Here is a 27,177-nt window from a genome sequence, read left to right on the forward strand (position 1 = left end):
CGGCCTGCACATCCCAGCAGACAGCCGGGGAGACTGACGGGCAGAGACCGCTGAAGGGAAACACAGAGCCTGCGACGAACTCCACGTGTCCGTGACCTGACCTCACAGAAGCACCACAGGACATACACAATGCCTCAGCGAGAAGTCGGAGAAAACCGTGAACTGAGTTTAAATCCTCAGTGCTTGGAGTAGGGGGAGAAGTGTAACTGAAACTATCTGAAATTAACTCACTGGATTAGACTTTTCACTGACAGACAGGGTGGGACCAACAGAGACTCAGTTCAGAGAACTCGTCTTTCAGCAGAAAGGACCTGTCTGTCTAGATTGCTCACTGTTAATAAACCTGAACAGGGACTCCTAGGGCAGGCCTCCTTGGGAAAATGTCACTTTTGCCAACATCAATACATATTAGCACATTTAAGCGGGCCAGCACCACACGTAGTGGCCGGGCGTCTGCGTACCTTCTGCATGACTTTCCGGGCCCACCGCAGCTGCAGGAGGTACCACTGGGCCGCCGGGAAGGAGCAGCGCGCCGCCCGGAAGAGCAAGAGAAGGCGCTGAAGGATGCCAGACACCTTTTGGCGATTATCTTTCTCAGCTTTTAAAAGAAGATCATCACCATCTTCCTGAAGAAAATAAAACCACCAAACTTTATAGCCAGTAATATGAGAATTAAAGTGTTAAAGTGAAAATGAAGATAGTGTTTCTCAAACCAGAACATTTCTGGAGATTTATAAAAAAATGTTGAGGTGTGGCCTCAGAGATTTCGACTACAGCCATTTCTAGTGCCAAGGAAACATTTCTCCCCCACCAAACAATGTAAAGGGCTAACTTGGCCCCAGTCCCAAACCCTCCTCTGCAGCAGTTAAAGGCCACCACTCCCGACCGCATTGGTAGAAAGTTACAGAAAGAGCTCCTTTCAAGGAGAATGCCTTTTTCCTACCTTTGCCTGGGAAAATCTTTCTCATATTCCAATGTCACCTCCTCTGTGAAGCCCTCCCACTGTGTAACTATGGCACTTTGCTCAGACCTCCCTCACAGCTTTTACTCATTTATCCTGTACTGATTTATGCATGTTTCCCACGACACTGAGAATACCCCAGAGCAAAGGCCTTCTCACGCATCTTTGTGTTATCAGAGTACACAGCACAAAGTCCAACATGTAGCAGAAGGATCCGGAAAATGTTGGTTGAAAAACACTATTAAAGTCAGTAGCTGAAGATTAATTTCCCTGAAAATGAGACAATGTGTTGTAAACATCTTCCCACCTGCCACTGTTTACGAGTGCTCAGTTTTCAACCTGGTATCTGCCCCTCCCCTACACAGCCTATATGATTCAGGAAGAGCTGACCCCGTATTCCCAGCTCCCCGGGAAGGCGAAGCAGAGCCTGCATTGTCCCTACCCAAGGTCACTCACTCAAGGACATGCAAGTGACCCAAGTCAGTCTCAGAAGAGTGAATCTTGGGACTCCTGCTTGGAATTCTGGGAGAGAATTACTTTCACTGCTTTTCTTTTATCCCTTCACTCTCCCCACCCCCCCCACCATGGACAAGGTATCCGTATAAGGTGCTGGCAGCCATCTTGCTTCTACAAAGGGAGGCAACCTTAGGCCAGAGCTGACACCTTAGCAGCAAAGTAGGAAGAACCCCTGTCTCTGGTAGTACAATTGAGTCAGAAGGCTGCCCCCACAGAGTGGGCTGCTCAATTAGGCCAACTTTGACTAAGTTTTCTACTGCATACCTCTAACCCAAAGTGTTCTGATGGATACAGGGTGACAATTAGTAGAAATCCTACCACTGAGGTTTGTTTTAATGAAAATGATAAAATGAAGCACTACTAAGGATAGTAACCACTCAAACTAATATCAGCATAACATATCCAAAAATCTCTTCAGTGTGATTTTAATTTCTAAACCAATATGTTGAAGGCTCAGATATGAGAGGAAAAAATTACTGAGAAATACCATGGATTATTTATTCCTTCTCTCTGTAATACATTTGAAATATTTTAACCTACTGAAACATAACTAAACATAGCAAATGAGACTAACTCCAAAAAGAGAAAACAACTAGATACAGTTGTAAGTTGCTAATACTGAAACAATGAATAGTAAAGAAACAATGCCAGAATCACTTCAAAATATTAACCAAATATTAAAATAATTTAAGTGTAAATAATTTACATTAACACTTTAAATCTTAAAACCAGCTGATGTTATGATTTTCAGTAGGAGCAGAGGAAAAGTTTCTGAGAAAAATACAGTATTGCTATTTATAAGACAGAACTATCAATTGACTAGTGCAAGAGAAAAAAAAGATCTTTCAAATCAAAGGAAAATCAAAATTAAATCTTCAAAAGAGGCGAAGACAATGAGGTAAATACAAGGCTGAAACAATGTATGGTTTCTAAATCCTGACATTTGTTATTGTATTACCCTAAACAAACAGCTACAGTTTTAAAATCTGGATATAGAAAACGTCTCTTAATTCTGTTTTATTATTGCAATAAGTTTAACATTTATTGAATACTTATTGCATCCTAGTGCCTGAGGTATGAAGCCTTTACACAGAATTCTCACAGTAATGCTATTGGAAGTCTTATCATCATCTGCATTTTACTTAAACAGTTTAAGTACATCATGTAAAATTATAGAATTAGTAAACAGCAAAGCTGGGATGCAGAAGTTGGTCTTCAGAGCTGGCTTTTTTATTATCAAGCTGATTGTTTTAAAAATTGGACAAAATCAACTTTAAATTAAAAGGGTGGGCTTACCTCACTAAGAACAGCTGGCTGAGGACAATACAATGGCGGGGCGGGAAGGTACAAGCCGCCTGGCACTAAGCCCCAGAGTCTCCTGCTGACATCCTTGGCCGAGCGGACCAGCAGCTGCAGCGTCTCCGAGAGAACGTCGGCGTCGGCCATCGCTGCTGCCTTCAGCACTTCTTGCAGTGAACCCAACAGCACATTTACATCTTCCTCTTCAATGGGATCTACCCAACACAGAATTGGGCAAAATAACAATCAATGTTATACTTATTCTGAAAAAGCTGATCGTCTCAAGTGAACCTATTGGCTGACATGCACACACCCAGACTTCTAGACAGAAATGTAATAATTATTGTTATTTTAAGATTATAGGCAATCATAGCACAAATACTTTTTCCAAAATTATATAAGGCATTATAATAACAATTATGTAACAAAAATATTTTTGAAAGAGTCCTGAGTCAAAAATAATAAAAAATATTCGTACCAAAAAAGAACTTCAGGAAAGACACCAAAATATACATTATGTGGAAGTGGAATAGTAATAGTGACTTTTAAATTTTTTCTTAATAGTCCATCATGGTACTTTTATAATAAAAGTTAATAAGAATGACTTAGGATATTTTAAGCATACTTTAAGGTATAGAATATTATAGGAAAACACTCAAGTACTGATTTTTTCGTCCTTGTCTGATATTAATATTTTTGCTATATTCAAATTATATTTTTTAAAATAAAATTTTGCAGATAAAGCTGAAATTTTTGATGTACGAATCCTATTCCACTCCCTTTCTCAGACGGCAGCGCTGTCCGAAATGTTGTGAGGGTGCCATGAAAATCCTACTGCACGTGTCCTCCTGTTTACACTCTGACGCTTAACTCCTCTGTCGTATTTTCCAACTCTTTTTTTACATCTGTTTTGTATGTAGTTATTTTATCTCTCTCTATATACTTAGTGTGTATTTGTATAGAGAGTCCAAAGTCATTTTCCAGTTCATTAACCCTCTGCTGAGGTTTCTGTTTTTAAATTGGCTTGCTGAGGCATAGTTTATATAAAGTTCATCCTTTTTAAGTACATAGTTCAATGAGTTTCCACAAATCTACCCAGCCCTGTGGGAACATTTCCATCACTCAAAAAGTTACCTTACCCCCCAATGTTGTCAAGTCCCCGCTTACTCCCAGGCAACCACTGATCTGCGTTCCCGACCCCACAGCGTTGCTTTTTATAAGATGTCACACAGATGGAATCATGCAGTAAGTACTCTTCATTGCTGACTTCTTTCATTCAGCACAACGGGCCTCTGATTCACCCACGCTGCTGCTGCATGCTATGAGCAGTCTGCTCCTCTTTATTATTTACTATTCCATTGTATAGATATATGTTTATCCATTCACAAGCTGATGGGCATTTGAGTTGTTTTAAGTTTTTGGCAAGCATAAAAAGCTGCTAAGAAAATTCAGATACAGGTCTTTGGGTGAAACTATGTTTTTATTTTTCTTGGATAAAGACCAAGGGATGGAACACATTGAGTTTTTATCCTTTCTGTTTCTAACCCCTGGAAATTGCACTTAATTTCTTTAAAACTCAGCGTTAAAATGTGTTTCCAGACAAGCTATAAAAACATATATTTAATCGATATTATTTATTGTGGGAGAGTTTTCAAATTATCTAAACAACATATTGCCAAACCTAGAAGTTCACACATTGGAGTTTTTACTTGTTTTCAAAACCAACTGTCATGCAATTACATTTCTTTCTTTCTTTCTTTTTTTTTTTTTTTTTTTTTTTTAGTAAATGGAAAGATAAAGCGACTTAAAGGTATCAAAGAAAAGTTTTCATTCAGATTTCCAAATGTTATGACCTATTTCCGGAAAGAGATTACAATTAATAAGTTCTAGGAATCTAGAGTTACAAGTGTCACCCTTAATGGAGACAAGCACTAATAAAACCAAAGGCTCCCACAGCAGTCCCGGTTTTATCATTAAAAGTACAACTTTAAAAAACTGACCACATTACTTTTTGTCTAAATGTCTCCATCTATACAACAGACAGATTTTATAGGGCTGCTGTGTAAATCTATGTAATATTACAGTGTTTTTAATTTTGTAATATCACTTTGAACTTTTCAAATTAAAAACAAAACCAGTTCTATGACATATGATTTATGTACTAGGCAAGAGCTGAACTAAATACTTTTAAGTACCCTTCCGTGTCCGAGATTCTGCAAAAGGAAATAACGCAAATGCAGCCAAACAAAACCAGTATAAAGTTGTGTCTGTAACACTGGAATATCATTCAGTTACTGACCATTGTGTTCGAGCTGGCATCAGTGCTGGATGCTCCCATGATTAAGAATAAACATCCTGCCTGACTGGTGTGGCTCAGTGGGTAAGGTGCTGTCCCACAAAGCAAAAGGTCACCAGCTCACTTCCTGGTCAGGGCTCGTGTCTGGGCTGCGGGCCAGGTCCCCCATTGGGGGCATGCAAGAGGCAAGGGATTGATGTTTCTCTCCCTCCTTCCCCCTCTCACTAAAAGTAAATAAAATCTTAAGGAAAAAAAAGAATAAACAGCACACTTATTTTTGATAAGCTTACTTCAAAGTATAAATATATATGTGGGTATTTACATGCTTTTTAAAATACCATATGGTTTATATTAATTAACCTGATACATGTATGAGACCATATGTACGTAACACACCTGTAAATTGTTTGTATTTTGAGCCCGTTTCATTTTTTGCTTCCAAAGAGGCTGGCTGACCTAAAAAACACTGGAGTTTTTCCTGGAAAATCTGTGCTGGAGTCATATTTAATGGTAGACTCTGACCCTTTTTCTTGAACCTGAAAATCACATCAAATTAGGAGAAATAATTCCAAATTTTGAAAAAAGCAATATTCATACCTCAAGAACTAAACATGAAGTTTAAGTAACAATGAAATTCATTTCTTTATTCATCCTGGACTTAAAAACAAAATAATCAGGAAGCGTTGCCCCGAGGCGAGGACCAAGGCTCTCCATTGTCACAGCGTGCTCCGGGGTCTGCAGCCAAACGGAACCCAGTTTGTTTTTTGCCACATGCCTTTGCTTGTGTTTGGTATTTTCTCTCTCCCTGCAACTACTCAATTTGTCAGGATCCCATCTTCCTTTGAATGCCCACCTCAGAAAACATCTCCCACATGAAGCATTTCCATCCTCTCTGCCGCAGCCCCGGGATTTCTGCTCTCCCCACAGCACCACTGGGCTTTCCTTACCGGGGCCCATAAATTATAATAATGCTGTGATCTGTTTTCTCTATTAAACTATAAATGCTTTCAGCATAGAAACTATATACCATTTAAGTTTATATCCACTGTGATATCTGGTATATAGTTTGGTATAGAAAGGTTACTTAGTAAGTAAATGTATGTTTAATTATTGAATTGAAAAATATAAAAGACACAGCAATACTGTAATATCCAGAAAAGTTAAAATACAGAGATTAGTTTGATTAGCTTAAAACTTAAATCCTGCCCTGGCTGGTGAGGTTCAGTGGACTGAGTGCCGCCCTGGGAACCGAAAGTGCCAGTTTGATTCACAGTTGGGGCACATGCCTGGCTTGTGGGCCAGGTCCCCAGTTAGGAGCATGTGAGAGGCAACCAACTGATGTACCTCTCCTAAACTGATGTTTCTCTCCCACTCTTTCTACCTGTCTTCCCCTCTCTCTAAAAGTAAATAAATAAAATCTTTAAAAAAAAAAACAAAACCCTCAAATCCTATTTGGGACAAACTCTCCTCCCATTGACTATAAGTTCTTTGAGAGCATAACAAATACAAGTTCTAAATAAACATTTTAACACAAACAAGCTGCTGAGCTGTCCAACACAGTGTCCACTAGTTGCATGTAGCTATTTAAATGTAAATGAGTTAAAACTAAACTGAAAATTCAGTAGCCCGGTCTTACTATCCACAGCTCAAGTGCTCAATAGCTACGCTTGGCCAGTACCTCACTGGATAGCACACGCAGAACATTTCCATCCCTGAACAAGTCCTAGTGGACAATGCTGAACTAAGAATTCCACAAAAGGTGTAAGAGAAATAAAAAATACCTTAGATGATACTATTACACTATTCCTTAGGTTTGCCTAAAAATACACACCTTGTGAAACTGCTATCTAGCTTGCAGAACAGTTGGAAGGCCACACCAATTGAAACAGATGTCTTCCAGTCTCCCAGCTCATGTGCCAGCCACACAGCCTCTGGAACCAGGCCCCCAATAAACAATAATTCCAGGGCATATTCAACTGTCCACACATTGGAAAGATTCTGATCTCTAACGACACTGGCCACCTTAGAGTGCTGCAGAGGAATAAACCGAAGGGGCCACTCTGTAAGTTAAAGAAAATGAGCATTACAATTACGAATATCGGGACTCACATCTCTTCCTATGGATACACATTAACTCTATAATCAGTATTTTCAACACAAAACCACAACAAGGTAGATATACACAAAATGGGCTAAAATAATACTTAACATATTCTAGAATATTTTTTTTTAACACCGAGGGATGTGCCTTGTTAGTGAGTCATGAAGCAAGTGCCAGCTTCCTTAAAAAATGAGAGACAGAGGAGACAGTATCAGAGTGCATTATGCAAAATAAGGTAAATACAGTTTAATAACACTTTTGTGTCAGATCATATAAATGAAGGGACACACAGTTAAATGTACTGGTCACAGAGCACATTAATTATTTTGGGCTGCTCTGAAATAGATGTCTATTTCTCCTACGAGACTATGAATTTTGGAGGGCAGAGACTGAATTTTCCTCAATGTCATGTAATAAAAAACTTCTTTGAGGTAATACTCAAAGCATATGAAGTGTTCGAGATATTTGTGCTTTTGAGAAAGCTGACAAGTGTGGCTTCTAATGCTCCTGACTTAATCATAACTCTGGCCTGGGATTAAACACAAAGGGCAACATCCTTCTCCCCAGCTTTCTGCATGTTTCCCTAATAAAAGTAACTTAAAAAAGCAAGTTGAAAATATGACAACAGGACTCTTATTTTTGTAAAATACATATTGCTAACATTTTTCATTCACTCCCTCAAAATAAAATTGGTAAATGTGGGTTTCTGGTCCTTGAAGCGAAGCAGCTGGTTCCTCACGTGACCTCCATCGGTTTGGCCCACACCAGGCACTAACATTCTATCAGCTCTTTGATACATTTGGGTAGAAACGAAAAATTTACTCCATCACTTTAATGTTTGATTCTGCATAGGCAAAGAGCCAGGAGGTTGACTAGATTTTTCCTATATTTTTATTCACTGTGAGCAAGGCACTACACTATTAAAAAGAATTTGAATAATTTAATTTTCTGAAAATGTTACTGCTTCCACACAGCAAACTTCATATCAAATAAGCAACTCAAATAAATCACCAATACAATCACTTAAGTAGTTCTGATTAGAAAGATTAACATGAAATGTATCCTAAGTCAAGCCTGCTGATATCATTTTTTAAGATACCAGGATATTAAATAAATTAAAGGATATATACAAAGTTTCAGGTATTTAAATGTTCATTAATCACAGTCTCCAGCATAGAAGGCTATGTCTTCTCTCCTACCCTCCTCCTCATTGAGAAGATATCTATACAGTGTATAAAAAGGTATGTCTCTCAGCTTTATGTGTATGAATCTGTCCAAAAACAATTCAATAATCCTATCCTCTCATATCCTAGAATGTGATAAAAGATCAGTCTTCCAAAGCGATCTGTAAAGATATAGATAATGAGCAAACAGCTAGTCCTATAGATATTTCAGGGTAGGAAAGACAAAAAATTTAGGTAAATTTTTTAAGTACCAGGATTTTACAGGGGTTTTTCTCCCTAGATTTTTCTAAAATGGAGTACTACCTCTCTTACTCAGTTAAATAATGTAGACTAATGTTTACAGTTTGTTGTCAGAAACATTAATACCAAAAGTGAGAAACACGAGTGATAAATACCTAAATTGTGACAAAAAATAGGACTTAAATAGAAAACCACTCTGACAATAACGAACGTCAAGGGCACAAGGAAATAAGTAACCCTCATGTGAGGGTCTCAGAGGACAGCATAAAGGTGAGCAAATGGAGCCCGGGCTGCTCTTGGGCTTCAGTTGGAGTTAGGCCCGGGAGAGGGGCCAGGGAGCTGGCTGATCCTGGGGCAAACTCGGTGCCTGTTTCCCTGCTCACACCAGCCCCCTAAGAACAGCCACAATGAGATCAGGACCAACTCGAGTAGGTCCCAGGGACACAGGGACCTACTAGACAAGGAACCACTAGACAACTTACCTGCCGACCCTACCTCACACTGACTCCCTAGGGACCAGGGCCTGCCAGGGAACCCAGGGGAGGCTCAAGACTAACACTCCCGTTGGAGTGTCCCAGTGGGTGAGGGCTGCCCTCCGCTGCTGCCCACGTCCTGAGACAATTACAGAACAGAAGAACTGAACACAAAGTGCAAAACCTATGGGTCTATGATCGATTGCATTTGCTGACCACTTGTTCCAACCTCTACTAAGCTTCTAATTACATCTTGTCCTACTCTAACCCATCCCTGTATGCTTGTACATATTTACCAGTTCCTGCTGTTTCCTGCTTAAAGCCCTCCCGTAACTTCCTGTTGTACTTAAAATAGGATTCAGACTCCTGCTGCTGGCTTACATCCCCGGCCCCGTGTCTCTCTGACTCCATCTCACATCACACTCCACCTCAGCCTCTATGCTGCGGCCCCCCCTAGTCTCGCAGTCTCTCAAACACGTCAAGCCTCTCCTTGCTCTGGGGCTTTTGCACAAGCTCCGGTTGAAATGCTGTAAGCCCTGACGTGTCCGTGGCTGGCTGTTTCTCATCAACAAGAGTTCAGCTTAAAGGTCCCCCTTCAGAGAGCTCATCCCTAAATCTACTGTCTGAAACAGCCACCCAGTCACAATGCATTACTCTATTTCAGTTCTCTGCATAACAGCTGTTACTCTTTGATCTATCTTATTTATATAGTCATTTACTGAACTTCCTCTCTCAACCTATTAGGTATGAACTCCATAGAAGAACATGTATTTTATTTGTTTTGTTCATGGCTGTTACAATAAGTCCGCTTTGTATGTTCAAACAAAAATTACAAGTATAATCATACTATTCATTTCATGTGGTACAAGCTAATATAGTCCCAGCACCACAACACTGCTTGCCACAGAGTGGGCACTTAGTACAAGTTAGCAGAACGAATGAATACGCGGGATTCTGTGCATGTTTATCTCCGTGGGCGCAGGGCAGTTATCCAGCACAGACAGATTAGGTCCATTTTCGACCCCATTAACAAAATGATTAGAGCAAAGTGAATGATCCAAATAAAATTATAAAAGCAAACAATCCAAACAAAAATAATTCTAAATTAGTATACTCAAAATTTGTCAAATTGTTATATAGATGAAAGTGGCAGCCCTTTTACTGTAAAAGTGAAAACTTTACAAATATCAACTTGTCTAAAATCTGTGGTTAAAAATATCTACATTTAATAAAAACAAATCCAAGCCATTACCTTTCTCACATTTTATTCCTTCACAAATAAATTCTCACATTTTATTCCTTCACAAATAAATAAAAATTCCGTCACTGCATATCTCCTCCGAGTCAGGCACTAAGCTGTAACAGTGTTATTTCCATAGAATAATGGTCACTGTGCACTATGACTTTAGATAATGTGAGCGAACACAAGGTGAGAAAGTTGCTTGTTTGCCATATTACCTCTTGCAATATGAAGGGGAGGAAGAACGTTCACATTGTGAGGTGGCAAAATGCAGAGCCGCCGGTTGGTGAAGTAGGCGGCCATGAACCGGGCCATGGACTGGACAACCCACACTGCCGCCTCCGGGTGCGCCTCCCTGGTCACTCCCAGCTCGCAGCGGGGCTTCTCGGGAACTGAGGGACGCAGCACATGACCAAGGGAAATTACAATCAAACTATCAAAAATGGTAATATTTAAGTTCCCAACTTTATACAAGAAGAAAATTATAATTCATTTTTTAGATGAGTACCCATGGCCTGTACAAGTTAATTTATGATAGGTACCTATGCTTCTTAAAGACAACAGAACAAAAATAATTAGCTCATAAGTATGAGCACATACACTTAACTTTTTATGACTTTAAGTTACTAGCTTTTAAAATATTTATTTATTTATTTTTAGAGAGAGGGGAAGGGAAGGGGGGGAGAGAAACATCTATCGGCAGCCTCTCACATGCGCTCCAACTGGGACCAAACCTGCAGTCTAGGCCTGTGCCCAGACTAGGAATCAAACCTGCAACCTTTCATTTTGCCGAATGACACCCAGCCAACTGAGCCACACTGGTCAAGAAGAGTTACTAGTTTTACTTAAAAACATGAAGGATCTATACAAAACAATCCAGCCACAACCGACTTGCAAGCTTGGCATTTTGTTCTTTTTCCTTTTTTCCCCTCTCTTTCCAACTTTTTTTTCTTTGATGGAGGATACAAGGTTTACTACAAAGATAATCTGAAAGCACTAGAACCATTAGACCTGGGAATTAGGATACACCCCCAATGGTAGGGGTGGCTCACCACTATAAGCTTCTTTTGGGAGGCGGGGACGAAGGAATGCGGGAGGTGGAAGGAGAAGGCGGGGTAGGGGAGAGGGATTTATGTCAGGATTCCTGGGGTGATTCTTGTATAAACTGACAGGAGCAAACATGTACCATCCCTATTTTAGAATCAAAACTCAAAATATAAACCTGCATTCAGAAATTTGAAATAGTTAAAAAACTATTAAATATATAAATACTAAGTTAACATTAATTTTTATGAATTTTATGGCCCCAACGACAGCAAATGCCTTTGCTTCCCAGAAGTCACTTGGTATGTAGTCACAAGAATATGAATTCCATGAGTACGGCCGTTTCTAGCTCATCTTATACCCCAGCACTTGCCAGCCCTCTTCTCATACAGTAGGCACTTAGAAGTACTGCTAGCAATTGTTTTATGTGAATAAAAGGAATCTCGAGAAAATTTTATTAGCCTTTAAGCAGTATTTTTCACTTGGTCCCTCCAAGTTTAAAGAAGCCTTTTGCTCATACACAGCAAGCGAAACTGTGTATGACACCAGGCATTAAGTCTCAAAACCACAGATCTTCTTTAATCCAGTAACCTCGTTTCTAGAAATTTATCCTAAAGAAATTATGAGTAACGCTTACAGGAAGCTATGAAACAGCAAATGGGTGGCAACTACCTAAAATGTACCATATCCAGAAAAAAGGATGAATGGGTTTGATAAAACGAGTATTATTTACATTGGAAAATATTTATCATAATGTGAAATTTTAAAAGATTACAAAACAGAGCCCGGGCCAGATAGCTCATTTGGTAAAAGTGTTGTCCCAATATGCCAAGGTTGTGGGTTTGGTCCCCAGTCAGGGCACATACAAGAATCAACCAATGAATGCATAAATAAGTGGAAAAACAAAATCGAACTTTCTCTCTTATAAATAATAAAAATAAATAAATTTTTTAAAAAATTACAAAACAGAATATACAGCTCTAATTGCATGTATGAATGTATATAAAGACTGACAGAATAGTCTTTTGTGATTTGATTTTCATCTTTGTACTTCTCCAAATTGTCTAAAATAAATATGCATTACTTCCATAATGCACATAAAAATTTAAAAACATTAAAATCACAAAGAGTAAAAAATCTATCAACAGTGGCTAAAACTGTATGAAACTAAGTTGGCATGAACTGCGTGGGCCCTTCAGACACACTGATGTGCACATTGTGTTCATTCATATGTATCCTTTACTCTGGCTACACTTAATCAAATGCACCTATTTTTACAATGGCAATCCAAATATTCTGTAGCCTCTTAAACAGATTTTTAAAAGACTCAGGATACTTCACTAAGGGATTTTCTTCACTTTACCAAACCATCTTAAACAGTGAAATATAAATTTATTAAGAAAAAATACCTAAGTACCTAATATTATATCTAACAAACGTGGCTGCGAGGAAACAATTAGATCAGTTCAGCAGGCCATCACTGCAAAGTTCTGGAAATCCAAAGGTTTGAAATGCGGGGGAGGGGGGGGAAGAAAAGAAAAGAAAAGGCTCTTGCTGATGAGAAGCTGCCAGTCCAAAATTAACCCTAATAGGACAGAACCACCAACTTTTATGTAAAAACAATTTTCTACCTAAACCTATAAATACAAAGTAATAAGATTACACATACTGATTTTTGAAACACATACCTGAACTATCTTCATTTTCTTTTACAGGTAGGTGGGACCATGTCAGTATTTCTCTTACCAGCTGATCACACAGTCCTTGAGCATCATTTAAATTGTAGCTATACAGGTGGCAGTACAAGAGAGAAAGGTAATAGCGTATCTGAAGAAAACAGGTTCTTCTTCCTCCTTAAACCAGAGAGAATAAAGCTTACATTAAAAACACGTTAGTAGGGTCATGTTCTTGATCTGGGTGCTAGGTAGACACTTTGGGAGTGTTCAGTTTGTGAAAACTCGTCAAGCTGTACATTCTCGTTATATGAACCTTTCTGTATCTGTTTCATACTTCAATAAAAGGTTCTTTAAAAATTAGGTGAGCGATGCTTAGTCTATTTTCATTTTAAGTTCTGAACTGCCTTATTTTCTTTCATCAGGCCCTAGAATGACCAAGATTCTATCCAAAGACCACTGCAAATCCTCATCATCTCTACACTAAAGTCCACTAACATCCACCTCAAATACACATGGTCAGAAACAGAATGGAACATGGTGACCCCCCGACGGCCAAGAAACCATACGAACATACGAACATAAACCAGATGTCAGAGACTCCCCAAGGAGAAGAAACACTAACCAGTAAGACAGGAGTTCCTGACCACATCCGGAGGCTGGTTAGGACTGAGACTGCTGCTTGCCTGTCCCTTATCCGTTCTTGCCGAGTAAAACAATTCCAACTTTATTTGGGGTCTCAAAGCACCCAGACCACAATTTCTTACTCATGTGACCATATGGAAACATGACTATGTTCTGAACCAAGAGATAATATTGTGAACCTCAAGAAAAGCTGCATAAAGAGGGTAAACTCAGCTAGCAGGAGCACCCTTTCTTCCCTTCCTGCCTTCTTCCTTTCTGCTGCCTGGAATGTGCAGGCAATGGCTGGAGCTGTTACCTATCTCAGCTTACATTATTGCCTTAAGACTGCAAGCAGTGCGCTAAGGATGCTGGGGAAGAAAAACTGTCCTTTCAATCAGAAAGACGTAGACTTCCTCCTTGCGAAGCCACTGCTACTTTCGGCCTCATCACCTGAAGCCATTGCTCACAGACACAGTGGGAATGAAGAGGCCCACAACAGAATCCATTAGGAAAACCCTTCCTCACACTCCTTGCTCCTTGAGGGCCGCTCTTCTTCATCCGTCTGGACAGTCCCAGATCTGGGAACTACATTAGACCTCTTAAAAGTCCGACTGCTCAAACCTATTAAACATCTGTCAAATTTGACTCCTGATCTCCAGCACTACTGACGTTGCTTTATTTCAGGACCTCCTCAAAACACCAATTTTCTTGTTTCTAGGCAAAACCCACTTCTCCATACCACACTCCTCCATAGTATAGCTAAGTGATCTTTCCAAATGGCCTATATTTATTGGAAAAGCTCTCTTTCATACATAAATTTTCTTAACTGATCCCTCTACCTTCGGGATAAAACCTGAACCCTAGGTACCACATACACTATGGTCTTTACCATCTGTTCTCTGTCTACCTCTCACCTTAGCCCTCACCCCTATCCCCAACGTTACACACAGGTCCTATAATCTAGTCCTGTTAAACGCCCTGCAGTTTACCAAACTGCCATAGTTTCTCATGCCTTTTTGCTTTTGGATCACTACCTCCTCTGTTAAACCATTCCCTGTTGTTCTTCAGCTGGCCAGTTTCCACTCCATTTCAATGCCAACTCCTCCCAGTGTTCCTGGAGCTGATGTGCACCCAGCCGCAGACGGAAATGCTCCTCTGTGCTTCCCCAGCACCTGCCACAGGACATGAGGAAGGTGCTCCTTGTGTACATAATCTCTTGGGGGAACTTGCAGGTGAAGTTGTTTATTTCACTTATTCCCAGGGCCTTACACAGTACTAGGCACATAGCAGGCCCTCAATAAAGACTGGCTAAGTAGATGAATGAATGAAACATACAGAGCCCCAGCAGTCAGAAAACGTATCTGATGATTGGCCAAGCCCGACCATGTAGCAGCTGCAGTCAGAGCTAGCTCCAAGGTTGCCAGCTCCGAACTGCAGTCACACCCTCAGCCCCCCAGCGCAGCAGCTATCACCAGGTTCTAGGGGCCTCAGCCCTGCATGCTCATCAGAAACTCCGTGTAGCCCACACTTAACCCAACAGTGAGTCTAACTCACAGGAACTTGTTAAGGTCAAGTGACTAATGGGTATGGCACCTGAACCCCATGTTTCTCTAAGTCTGTAAAAGGTGATAAAATGTTTGACCCAGTGCCTCATTTAGATACTTTCAGTCCCTCTAAATGACAAAAAAAAAAAAAAACCACACAAAAAAAACCACACAAAAAAACACATATTTTTATTTAGGTTCTAAATCTCATTTTTCCCCCATCAACAATCAATCACAGGTTCCATCACGAGCCCCCCCAAAAAAACAAAACAAACAAAAAAAAGGACAGAAGACTTACCTATAGATAATAAATTCTTGGTTCTACAAATTCCAAGACTAAGACTAACTTTAAATAAGTATATCTGACAGGCAAAGATCCTACAATATATTATTCTACTGGAGCATTAAGAAATTATGAGCACTCAGAAATTTTCAATTATTTTTAAGGTCCAGAGCATGCCTAAAATGCATTCCTACTGATATCATGGCAAATATTATTTTTAAATCATCCCCTACCGTTCTCTTGGGCTTCTTGCAGAGCTTTCTTCCACAGCTGGACAGACTTTTCATATGATCCTAACAGGAAACACTCTTCACCTACAACGTTTTCAACCAACAATTATTTATGGATAATTACATTACTTCATAAAAATTTGCTTTGTTTTAAAACTCAGAGGATACAGCTCCGCCAGAAATTTTGGAAAAACAAAAAATTGTAACCAACTGGTAAGATCAAAGCCTAGCTAGCTATACAGTGTATTGCTTATTCATGCAGTTAGAAATTGTTTATAAGATACTGACCCTCAATGGATTTGAGCTCCAAGGCTGGGTTCAAGCAGACTCCTGCAGTCTGTAACTCAGCTTGTATGTGACATAACAGGGACCGGACAGTCGATGCTTCGTGTGCCACCTTTTCAGTTAACTGTCTGTCACCCGTAGGAACTTTTCGACTTAACTGTGTTTGATACCATAAAGTTTTATTATACAGTACTCTCCAGAGAACAATCAACCTGCACACAAAATTAGATAATTATCAAAACCAAATTTCAGACTAGAGATAATAAGAATCAGTATAGTCTCCTGCTTAGCCTTTGTTTTTGACCTTCATTCTTCATTGATGCAGTAACATACAAGTATGCTCGTATACAAACTGATCAGACTTAAATATAGCACAAAGTCCACTGATCAAAAATATATTTTCATATATATATTTTTTTTAATTTTCACAAATGCTTTATGTATCTTTGGTCATTTTCCTATAGTGCTTACCTAAGCCAAAATCTCTCAGCAGTAATCTGGTTGCCCAAGACTAATAAAATGTGTGTTGAATAACATTTGGCCTAAGTCCTAAAATACAGATTAAATAAAATATATAATGTTGAATGCTAATGGATACAAGGTTTCTTTGGGGGTGATAAAAATATACTGGAATTAGTGCTAATAGTTCTATGACCTGGCGACTATACCAAAAATCACTAAATTGTGAAATTTACAATAGTGAAATTTATAGTATGGGAATTATAGCTCAATTTTTTTTTAAAGGAAAAAATAATCCGTAATGCTGATGGTACCTGAATATTAAAGTAAGTATACCTGTGTCCTGGCTGTTGAATAAGATTTACTGCTTGAGGAGGAAACTTTAAAGATGAGTTCCAAGACCGGTTTTTCTGAGAACTACTATCTTGAAATATTTGAAAAATAGGTACCACCAATGAGTCTTGATTTGCTCTTCTACTTCCATCAGGTGATGCTGAAGTAGCTTCGGGCTGAAGGTTGTATGTGCCATTTAAATTATCAGCTACCATTCTGAGTAAATGAAAACAGGCTAAAAGCCGCTCTGAGGACAACAGACCCTGCCGTGGCAGTGTCAGCAACAGCTTTACGGTACTTGAGGTCAGCTTTACCAAGGGTGCCACCGCTTGTCTGGACCTCAAATCCCAAGGCTGGACCGATAAGCACTGATGGAAAAGTTGAAAGATACAAAGTACCCATGCGTTTTGTCTTGGGTTTTTGCTTGAAAAAAGATTGAGTTTTGGGAAAGGGCATTCTATAAATTGAAGAATGTACAAAAAATGAGTAATACAAACTACGGTGTAATTTAACATTAAATGTTTTTCTGACACATTTTTTGAAATTCCTATAGTCCATGCTGCAAGGAGATTTTTCTGGACAGAATGCAGTTCTGTAACGGTTCTGTCTGACTCCTCAGTATTATCCTTTGCATGTAATGTATCAAACATAGACGCAAATTCCAATCTTCCCTCCTTGGCACTACTAAACAATGGACCGTTTTTCTGGTTCCAAAGAGAGGATAAGTTGTTTGAAAAGTATGTGCTTTCATTAGTTTCTTCTGCTTCAAAATCCTAAAACATGAGTGGAAAAATTATACTTAGTACTTTACAAACAATCACTTGGTGTTCTCAAATTTCCCTTTAACAAGGGAAAAACAAAACTCTTCTTGGCATAACATCAATACAGAACTGTTCAAAGTGAATAAAACACTGTCACTAAGTACCTGGAAATCTGCTGGTTCTCCATGTAACTTTGTTGTTTCTTCTTCCTGCAAGAACCTGGGGACAGTAGAATCAGCTGAATGTTCAGCTCCTTGATGTTCCAACAGGCTTGACCTTAGGGAATCCAGTGATCGCAAGTTCAGCCCTTTGCCTTTTGGCTATAGAAGATTTCCAAGAACAAAATTTTATCACCAGTTCTATTCCAAGCAATTAAAAATCTATAGACAACTATATAGAATCTAAGGACATTAACATCAGTATAGTTTTAAAGATTTATTTACTTTTAGAGAGAGTGGAAGCGAGAAAGAGAAGGAGAGAAACATCAGTGTGTGAGAGATACATCGATCAGATGCCTTTCACATGCCCTCAACCAGGGACCTGGCCCACAACCCAGGCCTGTGCCCCGACTGAGAACTGACCCGGCAACCTTTCAATTGCTTGGCCAGCGCTCAATGCACTGAGCCACACCTACCAGAGCAGGATAGTTTTAAATCTGAAAAAATAAGTCAACCTTTACTAATGATATCAAAAGGCACACTACCTTAGACAACTTCACACTTCGGTAGGTTTTCTCAAGCCTCTGGGTTGAGTCGAGCAGAAGGGATCTCATGAGCACTGATGGAGACAGGTTATCAAGAAATCGAAGGGCTGTGACCATGTATCCGTCAGAAATGACGAGGTAGGGGAGGCGTGAGTGAGCTCTCACAGAGAATCTCTGTCGCATGGGGTCACCGTCTGAAGCTGATGAATCTACAGCATTACTTGAATCTTGAAATGTAAACTGCTGTGGTCTAGCAAACAAACATCAAAATTCAAGAATTAGTAAAAGGAAAACCTCAAAGAAAACAATCCTATTATTCCAAAGAAAAAACAAAACAATTAAAAGTTACAGAATGATGAAAAGGCAAGCATATTAAATTCAAAAATATTAAATATGTACTATCTATAAGAAAAAAAAGTGATAATATAACACATAGGTTTATATATTTATTTTCCCTAAACTGTAGTATTTTCTCTATTTTGTTTCTAATCTAGTTTTATATAAACTATTTCATAAAAGAGTTAATACAGTTCATTTTCACCTTTAAGAAAATTAAATATTTAACTTTCCTTTTTACCACACATTGAAATATACTTACAGGAATGTTATTATAAGCTATGAGTATAGGTGTTATTGAGGAGAAAGAAAAAAACTAAGAATAATATTTGGAGAAGACAGTGGTAAGTAAAATTTTATCAGTTTAAGACTGATTTGACTGAATTTCCACATAAATGTAACTTTGTTATTATGGTGGTATACTTGATTTTGATTACTTAATATTGCTGCTAATGAACTTTGGGGCTTTAAAATATAAAGAGGACAATCAAAATATATTATGATTTTGGAGGGTTAGGGAAGTATTCAAATGTAGATTTTATTAGCCAAATGGTCAACAACAAAAGATTGGTTAATTATAAAATGTATGCCACACCACAAATCTACAGAACCATTAAAAATGACTTCATGGGAAGATATATAATATATACTGTTAAACCAAAAAAGCAAACTAGAAAATAGCATATATAATTTATTTTGTTTTAAAAGGAAATTAATATAAAGTTATATCACTTTTAATTTGGGGGATAACACCCTAAAATGCTAATAATTATTTTGGTTTTGTAACATTTAATTTTTTAAGTTTTTAAAAAATTTTGAGGTCCCCAAATATTAATTTTAAAGAAGAATGTAAAGCAATTCAAGTCAGTTATGAATCAGACCGTAAGAAATAAGGAAAAAATACTCTCACTAAAGGAGATGACAATTTTTTCCATTAGAATTTTCTATTGCTAAAAATTAAGCATCACTTTTTGCTACATATAATCTCAAGGATACACATCTCTTCTGTAAAGCAAGGGGAATGAATTAATTTCAAAGGCCTTTGCACTTTTTTATCTTCCTTTATTTCCTAAACCAATTATTATCATCTTCGTTTCACAGCAAAAGAAATAGAAGCTCAAAGAATAACTTATCGAAAGTCACATGATAAATAAGTAGAAGAATCACGATTCAGATTTTGATCTGACTCCAAAGCCAAACTGCTACTCCATCTCACAATTAAAAATTTAAATTTGGCTAACTTCTAAAGTCTATTCATTTCTAAAAATTTTTTCCATTTAGGAAAAAAGGAGATAAACCCATGTGCCAAGTTATATTGAGTTACTAATTTAAGTACTCTAGTTTCAAAATAAAGGATATACTTCTATTAACTTTTATATCAAAGAAAATAAAATTTTTAGTGCTGTTGAGTATTTAAATAACATACTTACATAGTCACAATGTCAAATTTTCACCAGGATTAAGCCACAAAAAGAAATAAAAAAAACTATAAATAAACAGATATTGAGATGCAGATTCAGAAAAATATGACAATTTGAAAGATGAAACTATAAAAACACACACACACAATCAAGTGATACCAAAAGAGAAAAACTTCTGTAAACAAATTAAAACAATTCAAATGTCTCACCTATATGTTATTAGTGGGTGAAGAGGAATAAATTCTGCTGGCCCAAATTCTATAGAGCAACCAAATGTAGTTAATGTTAGCAATTCACCTTGGCAAGTCAGTAAAAGCAGGGAGCCACGCTTGAGCATACAAGCCAGAAAAAGACTATCATGAGTCCAGCTGATATCACCTACCCAGTAGGACCTAGAAAAAGCAAGACAGTTTGTTTAGAAAGTATTTTATGCAGAGTCTTTGACAATTTATAATGGCCAAACAGGAGTGAATCACTTCAAAAAATACGGGCAAAAGAATGGATAGCAGGCAACTGCCACATACATTCTGTGTATTTCTTTTCCCCCCCAAAAACAGGAATTAACTAATAAATGCTTACTCCATACAACAGAGCAATGAGAAATTTAGATTCACAAGCAAATCATAAAAGAAAAATATTCCCTGAAAGCGCTAAGCTTTTTAGTCACTCACATTTTAAGCAGAATGCTTTTTAACCCTGTTGGGACCCACCACTGAGGTCTCCAGAGAGACACAGAGGCTGACCCCAGGCCAGAGCGCTCCGCAGGTGCTGCAGGCCTGCTCGGCGGCGGGCTCCCCTTAGCAGCCGCCATCGCCGCGCCCTGTCTGCTGATGCTAATGTTTCATGGAGACAAGACGTAGTGCCTTCCCCCTCATTAAAGGAGGGACGCCCTAAGTCAAACAGGCTGCTGAACAGAGACCAGTAATACTCTCAGAAAGGAACTTTTGGGGAAAGAAAGGAAATGAAGAGACAAGGATGGATTGACATAAAAACTTTGAAAATTCAGAGAATAGCATAGAAAAGTGTTCAGAAAGGGAATTCAGGAGATCCAAGGAAATCTTCCTAATCTATAATCCCCCGTAGGTCCCAGTGGTAGCTCTTGTGCCATCCAAAATCACTTGTGCTGCTATTGACCTGTATGTGGAGAACGCCCACTCTGCTGAAAAGGCTGTAAGCACCTCAGCCTCTAAGTACATAATGGCCTCCCAACCACGTCTCCTCATTTTAGCCTCTCCAATTAAGCCCAATATTTTTCTGCAAGATTCCACTCCTCCTTGGACAATGTAGAAAGAAATTAAAAAGGGAAAAAAAAGATATGTTCATGTTATCTTCTACCCAACCAGACCCTTCCTTAAAGCACTCAAGGCTTTCCCTCTATAAAGCAATTTTTAGAATCTATCAAGCACAAATGCTGAAAGTAAGTTGCATAATCCACCTAAATACCTATTTAGACACCAACTGAATTATTAGAGACCTAAACTTATCAAACTCTTGGAAAAGAAAAGAAAAACACTATTTAGAAATACAAAAGAGTTCCTACCTGACCAGTGTAGCTGGGACCACAGGATTCTTATTGCTACATCCTTTAAGGCTACCACACAGAGTAACAAAATTCAGTGTGTTAATAAATAATACCTGAGTTGCCTAGAAAAAAAATGACAATAAAACCACTAAAATTATTTTACTTTAATCATTAGTTATAATTCTGGAGACCTAGAGATCTATTATTATATCAGTAAAATATCTAAGAGTCTTTCCCAACTGGCAAAAAAATGCTGACCACTCATACAACTCTTCTCTTTTATTCCACATTTTAAGAACATCAGTTAACACACTGCCCTTCATTCTTCCTTTTTCCTTAACCTCTTTTTGCTTCTGAGGGCCAAGTTTTTAAAACTATGGAAGCTAATTTAAACAACTTTACCAAGCCACAAAGATAAGTTGGATCAAAAACATCAATTTAAATAACATAAAGAACTATCTTCGGTGAGAAAAAAACATCTCTGCACTAGACTAAACTCTTTTATAGGTTACTTCCAAGGCAGACTACATGTACTGACCTTTGGGTCTTTCTGATTAAGAGTTACTGCCAGGGTAAGGCCATCTCTTGAAAAGGCAGAAATTAGAGCTCCTCTTGACTTCACTGATTCACATGGAGGAATCAGACTACCCAGAAGGCAATCTTGCTGTGCCCAGTGAACACGGTACGGCAATGATCTAAGAAGGTAATGAAATAATGAGAACAGGAAGTATAGTAATTTTTAAATTAAAACATAGTTCATTGCAAAAACTAGAGTCCAAATGAATTCCTACATGTGCACATATATTAGGCGGCCTCTTAGCAACCATTCAGAAGTTTCACTCAGGTAACAAAAGAGGAGTTGCCAGAGTTCAACTAAGTCAATATTAGAGTTTTGTTAATAGCATGTTCGTAGCCAACCCCAAATACATCCGCTTCCACTACAGTTTAGATACGCATATTTCTACATTATTGCTAATGTTTTAAAGGCATTAAATAACTAGAGAAGAGTGGGTGTTTCAGGATAATGTTCTGTACTTGATATGAAAACAGGTATACACAACTATATTCATTAAAGTCCAGCTGTACACTTATTTGTTCATTTTACTTTATATAAATTACACTTTAATATGGAATCGTTAGTATAAAAAAAAGAACATAGAAGAACAAACAAAAACACACTATTTTAGTAAATCTTATTTATGCATATGTTTTTAATACAGTTTCTATTTTATTGGGTTTTAGAATAAAACTATTTTTAAATAAAAATTCTAAAGCATTTAAATTTGGTACAATAGTAAAATCAAGTAAGTTATGTGCCTTTTAAAATTCTATTGAATTACTTTCCAAAATAGTTCTTTTTAGTCTTAAAATAAGTAAAACCATAGTCTGCCTTAACTTTTACATGGTCTCATTTCCAAGGAGGGAAACAAAAGCAAAGAAATAAAAATAAAAAATAAAAACCTTCTAGGTTATATATTTAAAAATGAAAACTAAAGAAATAAAGCAATACTTGTAGGAAGAAAGGATTCGTAAAGTCTCAGAAGTTAGAAGCCACAGTTCATTTACTAATCTTATTATATATTTATAAGCCAAAAGATAACAATGTTTTAGAAGAGATAGAAAATAAGGAAACATTTACCTCACCTTACAGGTGTATATACATTCTCATGCCACCGAATTGCTAGAAATGTCACCTTCAGGCATTCCCCAGAATAAAAAGTAAATGAACACAAGCAGCAGTCTCCAAATAACTGTAGATAAATTTAGTATATTTTAATATATAATTAATCTGAAAATAAGATATATAAAACATATATATTTCTCATCATAAAAAAATGACACATATCTAGATCCTGCTTATATTTTTATTCTTAACATGAAGTTAAGGACTTAAGTAATTTATTTCTGAGCCAGGGGCTTATCTAGAATGGGAAATCAAGGTGCAGTTTATTCTCTTAAGAAAACACTGCCATTTACTGGGACTATAACTAAAAAGATTCTTATAGTAATTTTTCTCTTCATTTATAGTTATATATTATTTAAATTAGGGCACTACCCCTGGAGGTGGGGGGAGGCAGAGGAAAACAATAAAACTGCAGCTTCTAACAATAGTGGATTGAGTAATACAATGTTCATTCATACACATACAGAGCACCCTGCTGCTATATAAAACATTTCTTAGTTCATGAATATCTTATTTCCTGGGAATTAAACAGCTTACTTACCTAGGTATATTTTAAAACTAGGAAAAATTAGAACTAGGGAAAGAGGAAGCTCTAATTTCAGACCATTTCTAACAAACATTTCTTCAAATGTGACCAAGAAATATAAAGCAATATTTTCCATACCAATTTCCCAGTTACCGTGACACTGACGACCAGGCTCTATAGCTCTGCCATTGCCCACTCCCACCTGACAGCTGCAGGAGACTGTTCTCGGAGCCCAGCGTCCAGTTCCTGCAGCTGGTTTGGATTTTACCTCATTTTTCACAAAAACAGCATGCACTACAGCTTCTTTATCTTCAGTGGAAGGCAAATGGACTGCTTCTTGCGGTATGATCTGGGACCACTGGCCTGTCAGTGAAGGACTCTTGGAAGATAAGATATTCTTGAATTCCAAATATTCCCAAAGAAATATGCATCCAGAAGGAGTTATAATCAGAACTCTTTTCCCATCTCCGGATACATACAAATACAGTCTCAAAGAGCCTACTTTAAAAAAAAAAAAAAAGTAATTAAACCAACCTTGAGGTCTGAATTCCCTCCAGTGTACATAATTTATCTATTCTGACAAAGAAACCTGAATGATATCACCATTAAGGATGTAAAACTAAGGCAGTAGTAACAAATTAAAAATTAAAAGTACAAAACAGTAATATTTATCACATATTTATGTTGTATTAGTAACCCACTGTTATTACATATGTTATGTATATCAGACTTCAAGATGAATCTACTGGGCTGGCCAAAAAGTCTGTTTAGTTTTTTCTGTAAAATAAAAGACATTTTTCATTTTCACCAATAACTTTATTGATTTGGATATTTGGAGTATGTCGGCTATTTCCCAGTATCGGAATCTAGTGGGTAGAGGTTAGTGGTGCTGCTAAACATCAGCAAAAACAGCCCCACAGCAAACAATTATTTGGCCAAAATGTCAATACCAAGAAACTTTGCAAGCCACTTTGACAGGTTCGATCAGTCATAGCACCTTCTCCATACACTGCACAAATCTTTTTTTGCGTTTCAGTTGCGTTTTTGCCCTTCTTGAAATAATGAAGCATAATATGCTCAAAATGTTGTAAATCTTCATCCACCTTCAATATTAAACTGGCTACACAAAAATTCACCAATTTTGGTAAGTTTTTTTAAATGCATGCTGCTATGACAACTGTCACAATACAATCTAACAAAATTATTTCAAATGTCAGTGAGACAATTAAGCACTACTAGAGCCATTGTAGGGAAAAAACTAAACAAACTTTTTGGCCAACCCAGTAAGTACTATCACAAATAAACACCACCAAAAAATAGATACATGTAACATATATACGAATATATATATATACACACACACACACACAGATTTTAAAAACAGTATTAGAAGAATGTTTCACCCTCATTTCCTATTCATCGAGTTAAACCAATTTAAACAAATTCTCACCTATTGCAGCTTTAATCATTTCCTTAGGCTTTTCAGTCACCTGTATAGTTTTCAAACAATCTTGATCTTTGTTCCAAAGAAAAAGCTCTCCTGTAACAAGTAACCCAGCCAACCAGGCATCTGTTTCCGAAAAGAAAATGCAATACTTACAATCTAATATTTCCCCTAATATTGTCCCAAATTGTTAAAAAATTCAGTTAATCTATCTTTTTGAAAATATCAGTACTACTTAACCATTACTGGATGTTGTTAGGACAATAACATCCTTCAAGAAAGGCTGCAGACGGGGAATTTTCTTCTTTGTCCTTCCCGAAAGCAAATTAATTTCATTTATGAGTTTATCATCCAAAAGGAAAACAGCCTCACTTTCCTAAGAGAATTAATATGTGAGAGAACAAAGAGTTGCCAGAAGTTAATTCAACTCTTAACCATATTGTCCCCAAAAAGGAAAACAAAGTGACATTTAAGAAAGATTATACATTTTTACCACAAATCATGAAATGAACAATAAAATTGATTAGGTAACCTGAAGATATTTTTCATCCTCTCTTAAAATACTCCATTAAAATTACTTTGTAAAATTAAGTAATGATTGCAATTTAGATTTCTCTGAAGTTTAAAATTACAGTAGTGTCTTGCAATTCTGCTAGCCAAAATTGGGTCATCAATTCGATCAGTAGTATGTGCCAGTTTTTTAATTATTTACTTAGGTTAAAATAGATATGGCTTCTGCTCTCCCCAACTCTAATCATTCTTTATTGCCTAGAAAAAAGTATGCTGTTTTGAATAAACTTTGTCTTCATGTATTCTAGGGCAGTGGTTTTCAAAGTTCCACCTGACCAGCCATATAAGCAACACCTGAGACCCTGTTAGAAACGCATATTCTTCTACCCAGATTCATTGGGTCAGAAACTCTGGAGCACTTGTTTTAACAAGATCTCCAGATGATTCTGACCATTGCAAAGTTCATGAGACACTGTTCTAGAGAAGGTAAATTAATGGTATAATTTCTTACCAAAAATGACACATTAAATTTCTTAACTTTAATAATTATAATAAAGTCTGAGAGGCTTTTATAGGTTTGCCCACTTTCCCTGAGGTGAGGAATCTATTCCCTATATTGTGAATGGTATTCCTGGGTTGCTTGTGCATTGTGACCCATTTTTTCCCCAGGTCTAACGGGCACTCTATGGTACTCCATGAAAACGACAATGGGAAGAAACACTCCACTGATTGTTCCAGGAGGTAAAGCTTCAGCAGACTGAATATTCCCTTTTGATATATGCCATCTCCACCATCTTAAACATACTATGAAAAAAAATTTTTAAGTAAAGCATTTCTTCTAAATAGACTTTGTAACTTTCTGGAAAAGCTAACTTACTGTAGTAAAAACAAAACACAAACACAAAACCCTGTTCAGTGGGCAAGTGATCCTTCTAAAGATGGATTTGATTTTTTAAATGCCATAGAACATTTTTCAGTCTTAGAGGCAAAGCACATACTTAACACATATTACAACTAGTCCTGTACAAATACAGAAAAGCCCACCTGTCCCAACCAGCAGACTCGTGGCCAAGGTCTCTTCTGCTTGATACTTGTTGATGTCAAAACTTCCAATCTTACCTCCATGCTTGTTAAGATCTCAATGACCAGTTAAGGAAAAACAGTGACAAGACGCTGCGAAAAGCAAAAATAACGATAATAATAGCCCATAATATTTACTGAGGATCTTAACTATTTTAACCGAGAATAAAATGGAAGTGACGCTATGCGTTTCCCAAGGCTGGATCAAAGGCAATACAGTCCCCACCTTATTCCCAGGGATAACCACGCCTGAAGACCACAGTCACCATGTCAGCAGTTAATGTCCCTGGGCCACCGAGCTGTAATTGTAAGGAAGCCTAAAACTGGCCCAGGAAAATGAAGCCCTGAGAGAACAGGGGGTGAGGAAGCCTGGCCAGTCCCCATGCTGAACATGGGGACAGTTAC

The 27,177-nt window shown here is 37.7% G+C and overlaps 1 protein-coding gene across 1 annotated transcript in view; it reads right to left on the minus strand.

Moving 5' to 3' along the window:
• CPLANE1 (ciliogenesis and planar polarity effector complex subunit 1) overlaps positions 1 to 27,177 on the minus strand; it is an 85,023-nt gene that overhangs the window by 55,288 nt on the left and 2,558 nt on the right. The window contains exons 3-21 of the mRNA XM_054583998.1: positions 26,737 to 26,865; positions 25,423 to 25,558; positions 25,189 to 25,308; positions 24,007 to 24,239; positions 23,173 to 23,279; positions 22,067 to 22,223; positions 21,547 to 21,650; positions 20,216 to 20,398; positions 18,250 to 18,499; positions 17,711 to 17,866; positions 16,789 to 17,558; positions 15,997 to 16,205; positions 15,712 to 15,792; positions 13,043 to 13,207; positions 10,529 to 10,702; positions 6,904 to 7,132; positions 5,469 to 5,608; positions 2,774 to 2,991; positions 462 to 626 (exon numbers count right to left, since the gene is read on the minus strand). Coding sequence (XP_054439973.1) covers positions 462 to 626; positions 2,774 to 2,991; positions 5,469 to 5,608; positions 6,904 to 7,132; positions 10,529 to 10,702; positions 13,043 to 13,207; positions 15,712 to 15,792; positions 15,997 to 16,205; positions 16,789 to 17,558; positions 17,711 to 17,866; positions 18,250 to 18,499; positions 20,216 to 20,398; positions 21,547 to 21,650; positions 22,067 to 22,223; positions 23,173 to 23,279; positions 24,007 to 24,239; positions 25,189 to 25,308; positions 25,423 to 25,558; positions 26,737 to 26,817 — 3,678 coding nt within the window. The 5' untranslated portion in view covers positions 26,818 to 26,865. The remainder of the gene's footprint in view (positions 1 to 461; positions 627 to 2,773; positions 2,992 to 5,468; positions 5,609 to 6,903; positions 7,133 to 10,528; positions 10,703 to 13,042; positions 13,208 to 15,711; positions 15,793 to 15,996; positions 16,206 to 16,788; positions 17,559 to 17,710; positions 17,867 to 18,249; positions 18,500 to 20,215; positions 20,399 to 21,546; positions 21,651 to 22,066; positions 22,224 to 23,172; positions 23,280 to 24,006; positions 24,240 to 25,188; positions 25,309 to 25,422; positions 25,559 to 26,736; positions 26,866 to 27,177) is intronic.

The sequence above is a fragment of the Pteronotus mesoamericanus genome, unplaced genomic scaffold (assembly GCF_021234165.1).
Source record: "Pteronotus mesoamericanus isolate MK-2021 breed Mesoamerican mustached bat unplaced genomic scaffold, CSHL_Meso_final contig_75, whole genome shotgun sequence".
In the NCBI taxonomy this organism is placed as follows: Eukaryota; Metazoa; Chordata; class Mammalia; order Chiroptera; family Mormoopidae; genus Pteronotus; species Pteronotus mesoamericanus.